This window comes from Aspergillus fischeri, genomic scaffold, assembly GCF_000149645.3.
Source record: "Aspergillus fischeri NRRL 181 1099437636249 genomic scaffold, whole genome shotgun sequence".
Classification (NCBI taxonomy): Eukaryota; Fungi; Ascomycota; class Eurotiomycetes; order Eurotiales; family Aspergillaceae; genus Aspergillus; species Aspergillus fischeri.
The window spans coordinates 514,487-526,418 of NW_001509770.1; the positions used below are offsets into that span (position 1 = coordinate 514,487).

The 11,932-nt window shown below is 51.4% G+C and overlaps 6 protein-coding genes across 6 annotated transcripts, besides 1 other annotated feature; 4 read left to right on the forward strand and 2 right to left on the reverse strand.

Annotated features, from left to right (window-relative positions):
- Positions 1-9: 9 nt before the first annotated feature.
- Positions 10-852, forward strand: NFIA_009120 (ESCRT-I subunit protein VPS28; the record flags this gene model as incomplete). The annotated part of the gene is made up of 3 exons (XM_001264129.1): positions 10-99; positions 157-393; positions 445-852. 3 exons carry the CDS (start codon positions 10-12, stop codon positions 850-852), a joined length of 735 nt encoding a protein of 244 aa, XP_001264130.1.
- A 398-nt stretch (positions 853-1,250) lies between these two features.
- Positions 1,251-2,408, forward strand: NFIA_009130 (S-adenosylmethionine-dependent methyltransferase; the record flags this gene model as incomplete). Its single annotated transcript, XM_001264130.1, has 3 exons — positions 1,251-1,284; positions 1,343-1,606; positions 1,669-2,408. 3 exons carry the CDS (start codon positions 1,251-1,253, stop codon positions 2,406-2,408), a joined length of 1,038 nt encoding a protein of 345 aa, XP_001264131.1.
- A 553-nt stretch (positions 2,409-2,961) lies between these two features.
- Positions 2,962-3,701, forward strand: NFIA_009140 (uncharacterized protein; the record flags this gene model as incomplete). Its single annotated transcript, XM_001264131.1, has 2 exons — positions 2,962-3,162; positions 3,231-3,701. 2 exons carry the CDS (start codon positions 2,962-2,964, stop codon positions 3,699-3,701), a joined length of 672 nt encoding a protein of 223 aa, XP_001264132.1.
- A 79-nt stretch (positions 3,702-3,780) lies between these two features.
- On the reverse strand, positions 3,781-5,997 carry rok1 (RNA-dependent ATPase ROK1; the record flags this gene model as incomplete). The annotated part of the gene is made up of 1 exon (XM_001264132.1): positions 3,781-5,997. One exon carries the CDS (start codon positions 5,995-5,997, stop codon positions 3,781-3,783), a length of 2,217 nt encoding a protein of 738 aa, XP_001264133.1.
- A 685-nt stretch (positions 5,998-6,682) lies between these two features.
- On the reverse strand, positions 6,683-7,519 carry NFIA_009160 (F1F0 ATP synthase subunit g; the record flags this gene model as incomplete). The annotated part of the gene is made up of 3 exons (XM_001264133.1): positions 6,683-6,926; positions 6,991-7,075; positions 7,258-7,519. 3 exons carry the CDS (start codon positions 7,517-7,519, stop codon positions 6,683-6,685), a joined length of 591 nt encoding a protein of 196 aa, XP_001264134.1.
- A 1,962-nt stretch (positions 7,520-9,481) lies between these two features.
- Positions 9,482-9,514: a microsatellite.
- A 999-nt stretch (positions 9,515-10,513) lies between these two features.
- Positions 10,514-11,758, forward strand: NFIA_009170 (NAD(P)-dependent alcohol dehydrogenase; the record flags this gene model as incomplete). Its single annotated transcript, XM_001264134.1, has 2 exons — positions 10,514-10,686; positions 10,771-11,758. The coding sequence occupies 2 exons, from the start codon at positions 10,514-10,516 to the stop codon at positions 11,756-11,758; spliced, it is 1,161 nt and encodes a 386-aa protein (XP_001264135.1).
- Positions 11,759-11,932: the final 174 nt, after the last annotated feature.

Genomic DNA, 11,932 nt, shown 5'->3' on the forward strand with positions numbered 1-11,932 from the left:
GTAACTATCATGTATGCTCAACGGCCTCTTTCGTATGCACCTACACCTTACAGCTACACGCCTAACCCGGCGCTGTCGGCGACTATCAATCTCGATGAGGTACTCCCGTTCCGACCGCCTGCGTGCTGAGCCGCTGGCTAACTGCGGTCGTACCAGGAAGTGAAACTAGCCTCCAGCTCCGCGGAACGCGACCTACATGAATCGCTGGCCGAGATTTACAGTATCATCGTCACACTTGATGGACTCGAGAAGGCATATATCAAGGATGTGGTTACAGAGGCGGAATACACCGAGACATGTACCCGGCTACTAAAGCAGTACAAGTCCAGTTTAGGCGATGAGGCCGTCGCAGCGGAGTTTGTTGATCTGGAAACCTTCAAGCGGGCATGGGGGGTGAGCACACTTTCTGTATAGCGTGGTACTGGTTGCTGACTATTCTGGCAGCTGGAATGTCCCCGCGCGACTGAGCGTCTCCGCATCGGCCTTCCCGCAACAGTCGAGCAAGCCTCTCACGGAGCACCTTCAGGCAACGCAGGTCCAACCACCGGAGGTCCTATTGGTGGCGCTTCAGGTAGCCTCATTCTGACGGCTACCGAGAACTTCATTACGTTCCTGGACGCGCTGAAGCTGAACATGGTGTCCAAAGATGCACTTCACCCGCTACTGTCTGAAGTCATTCAATCCGTAAACAAAGTGACGGATGGGGACTTTGAGAACCGCGGCAAAATTATTCAGTGGCTGATCACTTTGAACCAGATGCGCGCAACAGAGGAGCTAAGCGAGGAACAGGCGCGGGAGTTGGCCTTTGACATTGAGCAGGCTTATCAGGGATTCAAGTCGACGCTGGGCTGATGGTAGAACTATTACATTCCTTAGTCTTGTTTGTTATCGTGAGCGATAGGCGTCTGGAGTACCTGCTGATACAGCGTTATGGGTATGTGCATTGCATTGATATGGCATTCCATGAGTCCAATCATTTTTCTCGCTTTTATCTCGTGTCGGAGTTATCTGTTCGGGTGGTTTTGGGTCGAAGCGGAGCCCCGGTCCGCGGGACTACGAACGCCGACCTTTCCTATTTGGGTAATCACGACTTTTTTTTTTTTCTGTGCCTGGATCGTGGCATCTCCAACACCTCTTCGCCACAGCAGAAGCCAAAGTGCCGATTACAAGACCAAATTATGCATGACACTGTCTTGTTGTAGTCTGTTTCTCACTAATCGAGTTGCTAATCCTACCAGACCACTGCCATCATGATCAGTGCCGATCTCGACGAGCCTCTCCATGGTATGTCCGCCTGCTTGTGATAAACATGCGATATCGGGCTGATAAGCCTCTATCACAGTGCTCGACCTGCCCCAGATCTACAGCAAACCCTCCGGCACCGATCTTCTCCGAGCTCTTGACCTTCTCGCAGTCAAACCACGCGGTTTCAGTACCAGTGCTGGCCAAGAAGCGGTGAAGAGCAGAACAGTCGAACCAAGCGGAGTAACCCGCTATCTGACGTCTATCGTCTCCAGCTCTCTTTCATGGCTAGACACTGATGAGCTGCGGGAGGCCATTTGGGACACTGCTGCCGCTCGGTTGAGCGAGCGGGCTGGGCGCACCGGTATGAGACGACATAATTGTAGTGATCTTTGAGGATTCTAACGCCGGGTCTTCTGAACGTAGCCATGCCAGCCATGTCCCGAGTCTTCACAATCCCTACCTCATCCGACGAGGAGCTCACACTGACACTGTACGAGCCCTCATTGACCGCTGACAACCTAGGCATGAAAACCTGGGTCTCATCGTACCTCCTCTCCCGACGCCTCCACAACATCCTCGACATGACACCGCCGCTCGTACCTTCGTCATCAACCACTCCCAAGTCGGACAGGACGCTCCGAGCGCTGGAGCTGGGCGCCGGGACCGGACTCGTGGGCCTTTCCTTCGCAGCTCTCCGCGGCAGCTCGGCGACAATCCATCTCACAGACCTACCGGACATCGTACCAAATCTTGCCCATAACGTCTCCCTAAACGTCGAACTGCTCACAAGAACGGATGCAGCGGTCACAACAGGCGTACTGGACTGGTCTGTCGCGCCGTCACCACTCCCATCAAGGGAAGAACAGTACGATCTCATTCTGGCTGCGGATCCGTTGTACTCGCCAAAGCATCCCAAATGGCTGGTTGAAACGGTCGGTCACTGGCTGAGCCGCGGACTGGACGCTCGTGTTGTGGTCGAAATGCCTCTGCGCGATGCATACCTACCTCAGGTGCAAGAATTCCGACAACGTATGCAACAGCTGGGCTTAGCTGTGGTTGAAGAAGGCGAGGAGGTCGGGTACGACGACTGGGAAGGGGCGGACGGGGGTGCACTTGAGGTCCGGTGCTGGTGGTCAGTCTGGGGATGGAGCGAGAAGCTCTAGCCTACCGGTTCTCATACGGGTCTTGTTGGCCCGTCTCCACGAAGTCACGACATAGACGATAGATTGACGATGGAACTAGATAAAGACTACACATTTGATTCGCCTCTTTGTATAAGCATGCGTTGGAGCTGTTGCAGATGTTCATAGATATCATTTTAGTACTCAATCAAAGTACCGAATCATAACTTCATCAGAAACACTATCTGAGATCAAGATGAGTATTCTCTGATGGTTGCACCGAACAATGTTAGCGAGATGGTTGAAGTATGCCTTGAATCACGTGCGGCTGATGTATGACGACATGGCCACGAGGCACAAGATGCATCAAGCGATCTAGAATATTAATGTCTATTGTAGAGTTACATGAACCATACAAACAAATAATCTTCATGCGATACCCCATCAACAACCAGTCACTGACTTGAAATCAGTAGTATTTTCAAATCTGTGTATATCTTACATTCACACACTCACCTCAAATTATCAAACGTCCATACTTCATTATACCCTCCGCCGTCTGCGAATATATATTCACGTAGGCCATACTAGCAAAATGGTCATCGGCCTCCTGGCAATCACCGCAATCCCCACCGTCACCGGCGTGGCGATGGGAGTCAGCGAACAGCGCAAAGCCAACGAACGCAAAATGGACGCCAGACGGATGGCGCGATTCAACATCGACATTGAAACCTCCGGCGAAACACAAGAAGAGGACGAGATACGCGGAAAGCGGATAGTCTTGAGGGACAACAAGGTACCTATAATATATATATAACCCAATCCATTGAATTGAGGCGGCTAATGATGGAACTTATGCAACAGGTCTACCTGGATGATCCCCTTCCCGCTAATCGCAAACACCCCTCTCACACGGCCGAATCGTTCTACATCGACTACCCCGAGCTGGAGGAGACGAAGCACTTGAAAAGAGGTCTGGGCCTCGTAACTACCATATCGGATAACCCGCCCATGTTGAATTGGATCTACGCGGATAATGAGACACATGAGCTGAAGTATGGGAATCGGTCGCAGAGTGTGCAGCATGTAGTCGGGCCGTGGGATTGGGCGGACGAGGAGACGACTATCACGTTGGAAGGGAAGAGTGCTTTTATGGCTGTTCAGGAAGAGGATGGGAATTGGGCTGTCTACTTTGACCGGGACGGTGATGAGTTGGAGTGGGTTCTCAAGGAGGAGGGTAAGTTGGATAATCCGTTTGCGCCAATAAAGCTCAAGAGGACGATGGTTCCGCAGGTTCCTCAGGTTGAACAAAGTAATAAAAATGATAATTCGTGATCTGGATCGCTAATTTCTGGGGAATCGTAACTTTTATTTATACAGTAATACATTAGATATGAAGGGGACGGCTAAAAACCTAGCCATCGAGGCCATCCCAGCTCTCGTTGTCGCTACCAGGGTCCGTAGACTGCGTTTTGGACTTTCTGTTGCGGCTGGCTGCAATGAGGGCCTTCTTCTTGTTCTCCATCCGTCGGTCAAATCCGCTCTTGGTACTAATCCTTGTCTTCCGGTGCTCCTTGTCGTCTTTGACGCTCTTGAGGTTGGACTGTCGGGCCTTGACGCCATGTTTCTTCAGCTCCTTCTTGTCCTTCTTGCTCAAGTCCGGCAGTGCATCCAACAACCACTTCTGAATGGATTTCTCTCCGTCCTTGCCACGCAGCTTCTCACTGACATCGATGATGTTGGCAATGCTCTTGACGTACGGGATATCTTCTTTGGTGTAGTAAGTCACTGCAATGCCACCCTCGCGGCCAGCCCGGCCCGTTCGCCCAACCCGGTGGACGTAGACCGCAGCCGAGTTCGGAATGTCGTAATTGACGACTCCGTTGATGCCCCGGAAGTCCACGCCGCGCGCCAATAGATCCGTCGTCACGAGGATCCAGATTTCACCTTTGCGGAAGTTCTTCATGATCTCGGAGCGCTGACCGTCTGAAAGATCTGAGTGAAGGACTGCGATTCGTGAGGAGCCGCCGGCCTCGGCGGGAATATCATACCGCAGTTCAGAATGCAGGGCGATAGCTCTGGGGATGGTCTGAGTGAAAATCAGGAAGGGTGGGCGGAGGCGGACATCAGAAGCCGAGGCCGCTGCTGGATGTAGGAGCTGTCGTAGACCCAGGAGTTTTCCCTGCTCCGTTGCGGCATAGACCAGCTTGTGCTCGATATTAGGGATGGCAGAGTCCTTCAACCCTACGACAAGACGAAGCAAGGGATATGAGTTGGTTCGATCGTAGGCCTGTTTCCGCTCCTTGATAGTGCTCTTGGCGAGATCTTCAATGTTGGATCCCATGGTAGCTGACCACAGACTTGCTCGGAGCTCGGGGTGCGTGCAGGCGCGCCAGATGTCGAGGGTCTGATCGCGGAAGAGCTCGTCTAGCAGGACATCTGCTTCGTCAAGAACAATATTCCTAACCAGAGGTAGAGTAGCCATAGGTTTGGTTCGGTTGGCTGAGAGCGCATTGACCAAAAGTAACGGCGTAGTGACGAGGATATCGCTCTTGGTAACAGGGGCTTTCCCTTTCTTTTTCCTTGTAGTGGATGGTTCGTCCTGTTCGGATTCCGAACCTTCTTCGCTATCTTCGCTGTGACTGTTTTCATCGTCATCATCCTCGCGGTCCACCACTCGCATGCCCTTTTTCATTAGAGTAATCTTCACCCCAGTCCCATGGACCAGCTTCCTTCCCTCGTTCACGATCTGACTCGCAAGCTCTTTCGTAGGTGCAACGACGACAGAGAAGATGCCACGCTCCTCCTCTTGTTCATGGTGGTGGCGGACTATCTTGTTGATCACAGGAATCAGGAAAGACAGCGTCTTTCCACTGCCGGTTGGAGCCACAACCAATAAGTCGGGTTCAATGCTCTCAGCATCTTTTGAATTCCCGGAAACTTTGAAACCCTCAAGCAACAGTGGCAGAGTACCCAGCTGGACTTCCGTAGGCACGCTAAATCCCTGCTCGGCGATGTTCTCGGCAAGCCGGCGAGAAATCTTGTACCGGGTGCGCAACTCCTTGAACGAAACAAGCGGCTGAGGATAGACTCTGCGAGCCTTTTTCTGCTCCTTTTTAGTAAGTGCCGGCGTAGACTCCTCCTGCTGCTTCCTTTTCTTCTTTTTCTTCTTCGGCTCCTCACTTTCAACACGCACAGTCTGGATTTCCTCCAAGTCACGCATATCCGTGACTTTGATTTTGTGCGCATTCAGCACAGTACGACACTGCACCTCATCCATCTCATCAGCATCATCAGCATCAGATGTATCATCCCGGTGCTCTTGCTGCTCCTGCTGTTCCTTCTCCTGCTCCTTGGCCATCGAAGCACTAGACCGCCGAGCCTTACTCGAGCCGAAAAAGTTCAACTCCGCACCATCATCATCCGACTCAGCTGCCTCCGGACCAGCCACTCTCTTCCTCTTCTTCCCATGTCTGGCTTCTTCCAGAACCTTGTCAGCCTCCGAGCTACGGAAGAGCTGCGGGTTCGCCGCCTTGCCCGTAGACGGGAGACGGGTCGAGCTCTGCGCTGATGATGGGGCGGCGCCACCCTTCAACTTGGTTGCCCTTGTCAGCAACTTGAAGGCGTCCATCTTCAACGCATAAGATGATAAATGCTTATGCAGATAAGTCGATGTACGCGATCGCGCCTGGTCTGATCAAAGCTGTTCTTTGTTGCGATGGTTGTCGGGTTCTCCGTGAACAAGAAAAGTCCCGATGCAGAAATTCTTTCCCGCACGGACCAATCAGATGCGAGGACGCGCTCGGTCTCCTGATTTTTTTTGAGCATCCACTAAGAGCACCATAGAGGACTACAGCTGAGATATATGGATTCTTATTTAGATACAGTGTTTCAAAGATCGTGTATATTTATAGAAGGAGTAGTCTCTGGAGTAGATTTGTTGCATTTGCTCTTTACTGTTCAAAAAGTCCGAATTCTCTGGAAGTCAGATATATGGGAAACCAGGCTGCGACGAAGGGTTACAGGGAAGGAATGAATCAAGCAGTATTCTATGATAGAGAATCTGTCTATATTTTTAGATCAAATTCAATATTCTTGAAGCAAAGTCACCCCCAGACATCAGCCAGTTGTCACAACCGACCTCTCCCTAGCCAACAGCCCGACACACATGGAACATGGCATGGCACCACCAACTTCAGATGTTTTACCTCAGACAACAGCTTGAATTCCATCGTCTATCATACAATAGTACAGAGCATAGGAGGAACAAAGACAAAGGAAAATAAACAGGCCAGGTATGATTGATTGAAATTGCTCTAGTGGTGGTCGCCGTGATCGGCGTGGCCCCTGTAGCCGACAATGTTCATTCTACCGATCATCTCGCCGACGGTGAAGAAACCAATAACCTCGGCGGCGGTAACACCAGCGAAAGCAAGCTCCTTCTTGTTGGCATTGCGAACCCGGGAAATGATGTTCTGGGGAGAGAAGTTCTTGAGGTTGGCGGGGTTGCGAGCAGCGTTAACCAGAGGCTGGAAGTAAGCCTGGAAGGTAGCCAGGTTGCTAATATGGAAGTCAGTGGACTGCGTGTGCGCCTGGTCTTTTGCACGGTGGTGAATGTGCTTACGGAGGAGTCATGTTCTGGCCACGGAATACCAGCTTAGCGAGCTCGAGGCCGACCTTCGAGTAATAGATAGTAGGGGGTATCAAAGCTATTGCATGAGCACAATGGTTAGCACTGAACGAGGAAACTTATCGAGCAGTATCAAGGGACAATGTTCTCCGAGCGACGGGCCGGAATGATGACCAAATCAGTGGTCAAGCACCCACGCCAATCACTTTATCATCCACCAAGAGGACAAAACAGGGCAGTAAAAGAAACAAATCTGCTTACAGTCGACAAAGGCAATGACCTTCCCGGTTCTTCCACCGACCTTCCTCAGAGCGCTACCGAGACCCTGAGCAGCGTTCGAGATCGCAGGACCAGCCGTCGAAGTGACACGGGAGAGACCCTCGGAGGCCTTCGAGGCAGCAGAGGAGGCAGTCTGACTGGCCTTTGAGGCGGCCTCAGAGGTGTTGGAGGCATATCTGACCGCGGTTCTGCGGGTCAGGAACTGCGATTGCCGCAGCACGGCACGGGAAGCCGTGACGGGCATTGTGATGGCGACTGGAAGGGAAAGACGATAGAAAAAGAGAGACAACTTTTGAAGGTCACCGGCGGGGGACAAAGTAGTCCAATGGCGGGAGGTCAGTAGCCAGAAACACAGGATTGTCGCGCAATTGCAAGGACCGAAGACTGAGATTTGACGCTCGGGAACTTCAGGGAATGGACAAGGCCGCCGCTTTTGTGGTCACGTGACAACAGGGCACTTTCATGATTTTGGCAACGTGACTTCCGTTCATCTTTCCGTCAAGCAACATCACGTATGGCATTCTGTCATGGAGGCTTAAAGGCTCTCATTGCTAAGTGATGTAAACATCCATGGAATGTCTTAATACTGAAACAACCTTGGGACATTGCGTCCAAGACCTCGCTCGCATCACTTCAATGGTTTCGTACTTACTGCTGCGAGAATCGCACGGAGAACTCGAAGCTCTAGATTACTCCAGGACTACAAGAGACACTTGCTATGCAACTGCATTACAGTCGTGGGCTGAGTGTCTGAGAGACGATACCCGCACCCCGATGAAGCTGCAGCGCAAGTGTAGCGAAACATAGAAATTTCTGCCTCGTTGACTCAGGGATGTCTGATTGAATTACTGGACTTCTCCAGCCTCGGACTCGCGCAAGGGCTAGATATACCAGGTCTATCTCGGTCGTTGTCAGCCATGCGTGCACGGGATATTTTTATGAAGCTCTGCATTTGCAATGAACTCTCTTAAACCTGACACAGTCTCTGGCCTTGAAGCTATGAGCTACGACCCGAGTTGTAATCACATTGCAATACTTGTTGGTTTCTTTTGAGGTCTGTACTCTCTAGGCCAGTCGGCTCCCCGATATAGGGCGACTGACCCGGGTATTGGTCTATGGTGGAGCAAGATTATCCGCACGTCGTCACCATCAGTGCTAGTACTGTTACAGAGATCGCTGGTACGACCAAAAGCTGTCTATTTATTAACAGCGAGTCCGTTTTGAAGATTCTATTAACCTTCTGTATGCTTAGCCTCGAGTGACTTGCAGTGTACCAATCACAAGTACCAGCACAGCTGCAAGAAACGTCATACTATCGCTATGATGATCCACAAGCCTGCAAACAGATTCTCAGTTGGGATTGGGCAGATGGCGAGAGGAGGCCCCCAACATCCATGTGAGAGGCGCGGGGGGTCCTCGGGCTAAAGTAGCAAACAGCCGATAAGATTTACTTCTTCTATCCGGCTTGGGGTGGACACAAACAAGATAAGCTTCTTCTGGAAGATATAAAGTGTTTCGATGCGGTGGTGTCAATATCGGCTCAGTTACGTCTACTCATCGGTTGACCAGCACCTAGAATGGGTCTCTGGCTCGCCGGCAGACTTGTGACTTACAATCCTCAAGAGGCTCAGTCTGTAGTTCTTTTCTAGCCTAGTGTGCCAATCATCCTTGTAGGTATCTTAGTTTATATTTTCCAATGTCCCACTGGACGTTATCCATGAGAGTATCAGCGGATTGCTTCTGCAGGAAGGCGACGGGTAACCCTCAGTCTAACGAGCAGGCAAAGGACTGCTGGCTTCATTCTGGTCCGGACCCTTGCGCAGCAGCTTCGTGTGCGACTTCTCATTTATCTGTTTCCTCCACCTGGACTGGCCTCCTTTGGCATTCGAGGGTGATAATCCACGTCTGATCACATCTCAATTCTTTCAAGTGAACTCCTGTCATGTGAGCATCCGAATCTTTCAAACTCCATAGCTTAGAGCAAGATATCGCCTTTTCGGCATGCTCCAGCGGCACGAAGAACATAAAGGAGTATGATGTCGATGATGTCGGTAAGAAACTGCCCGGCGCGAATGATATTCTCCACCAAAGGATGACGAGCCCGCCGGAGAATTGCCACTCTGGGCGGAGTCCACCGGACTGTTGGGTGGTCCAGGAATCGCATTTTGAGGTTCTTGTGCGACCTTTGAATGTCGTGAATTTGATATTTATTTTCTTTTTCTTTTTTTTTTTTCTTTTTCGGTTCCGTAATTGTTGGCTTTCGCGGGTCATTGACGCTTTGAGATCCACCCGGAGGCTAAAATAACCTTTGTATCTCAATTTAACCGAGTGGGTGTTTCAACGGCAGTATTCAAGATCGGGGAGGTAAAACTGTGTTCATGATTGAAGATAGTACCCTGAGACGAATATATTGAGTATCCAATTATCGACACTGTTGCAAGACAAGCACCGTTCTCTCCATCGGACTATTTCCCTCATGGATCAGGGTCATTGTATTGATCTACCATGCAGCACTTGTCGCAGGGGAAGAGATACTCCGGAACTAGGTAGCTTATATTACACACTATCTACTTCATTTTGGACACAAGAATCGCGGACAATTCCTCTGTCTGCGGTGGTGTTTCAATTCTCCGACACCGTAGGGACCATACCCCAAAATAGGCATATTTGGTAGTAGCATAGAGAGGAGAGGACTGTACTCCAATTGAAAATGGAGCTTGAGCCTGGTTTCAACCAATGAAGAGTGTCCAGATGCAAAACCCCCGCGGACTGCGGGACAAGTTGACAACTTGAACATGAAAGCCGGCTAAACGGACCATTCGTGGTCTGTAGGTAGTGCGGTGTAAGTACCTCCTACTACGTACTGAGTATGAACAGCCGTTAGTAACTTACTCCACACCAATCCTGTCCGTTCCATCCATCCCACTTTGTGTCCTGTCCCGCAGGAGGTTGTAACACTCGGGAGCTGAACTTCGATTCTGATTCAAGCTGGCCACCTATGGATCTTCGATAATCATAATAATCATGGAGGATTATCATTCGGCCAGCGGGAGCTGAATATCCATCATGAATTTTTTTGTACTCTTATCCTTAGAGGGGCAACCCGAGTATTAAAGCTTGTTGGTCCCCCTACTACCCTCCCCTCTATCCCCTCTCTGCACAATCTTTCCCTCACACTCTATACCCTTTGATTTCCTCTCATTGTCTTGTCCAGTCCTTCTACCACGAGTCGGATACCATGGCTACCGCAACCACAACTGTGCTCGAGAAGCCTAACATCGGCGTCTACACAAACCCCAAGCACGATCTGTGGATCGCGGAATCAGCACCAACGTTGGAGGATGTCAAGAGCGGCAACGGACTGAAGCCTGGTGAGGTTACGATTGAGGTTCGCAGCACAGGTATTTGCGGGTATGCTCTTCCTATTCCTTGTTGTGCGTCATACTTTCTCGTGTCGTACGCAGTAGCTGACCAATGACACTCGGAAACACACAGATCTGATGTACACTTCTGGCATGCAGGTTGCATTGGCCCAATGATTGTCGAGGGCGATCACATCCTGGGTCACGAGTCGGCTGGTCAAGTGATTGCGGTCGCTCCCGATGTCACATCCCTCAAACCCGGCGATCGTGTTGCTATCGAGCCCAATATCCCTTGCCACGCTTGCGAGCCCTGCCTGACGGGACGCTACAACGGCTGCTTGAATGTTGCCTTCCTATCCACACCCCCCGTTGACGGGCTGCTGCGACGCTATGTCAACCACCCCGCCGTCTGGTGCCACAAGATCGGCGACATGAGCTTCGAGGATGGAGCCCTGCTGGAACCCCTCAGTGTATCTCTTGCGGCAATTGAGCGCAGCGGACTCCGTCTGGGCGATCCCTGCTTGATTACAGGTGCCGGTCCTATTGGTCTGATCACTCTGCTCAGCGCGAAAGCTGCCGGTGCCACCCCGCTCGTCATTACGGATATTGACGAGGGACGTCTGGAGTTCGCCAAGTCTCTTGTCCCCGAAGTGCGCACCTACAAGGTCCAGTTTGGTCTCTCCGCCGAGGAGCAAGCCAATGCGATTGTCAATGTGTTCAACGACGGCCAAGGATCCGGTCCGGATGCCTTGCGACCCCGCCTGGCGCTGGAATGCACAGGTGTAGAGAGCAGTGTGGCCTCCGCCATCTGGAGTGTCAAGTTCGGCGGCAAGGTCTTCGTCATCGGCGTCGGCAAGAACGAGATGACCATCCCGTTCATGCGCCTAAGCACACAAGAGATCGACCTGCAGTACCAGTACCGCTACTGCAACACCTGGCCTCGCGCCATCCGTTTGGTCCAGAACGGCGTGATCAACTTGAAGCGCCTGGTCACCCACCGGTTCGCGCTGGAGGATGCCCTCAAGGCGTTCGAGACGGCCGCGAACCCCAAGACTGGAGCAATCAAGGTCCAGATCATGAGCTCGGAGGAGGATGTCAAGGCTGCTTCGGCTGCTCAGTAGACCTGACTTGGACTTGTCCATACTGGTGGCGTTTACGGGATTGGAATCGTTTGGAGTTGTTTTGTTGATTCATTTTCGATGGCACCGTGCATATCTGTCATGTTCTTTGCATTGCGATGATGACCATGCCATGTACTGATGTTGATGATTGCTATATGTGCATCCATGCTGAAA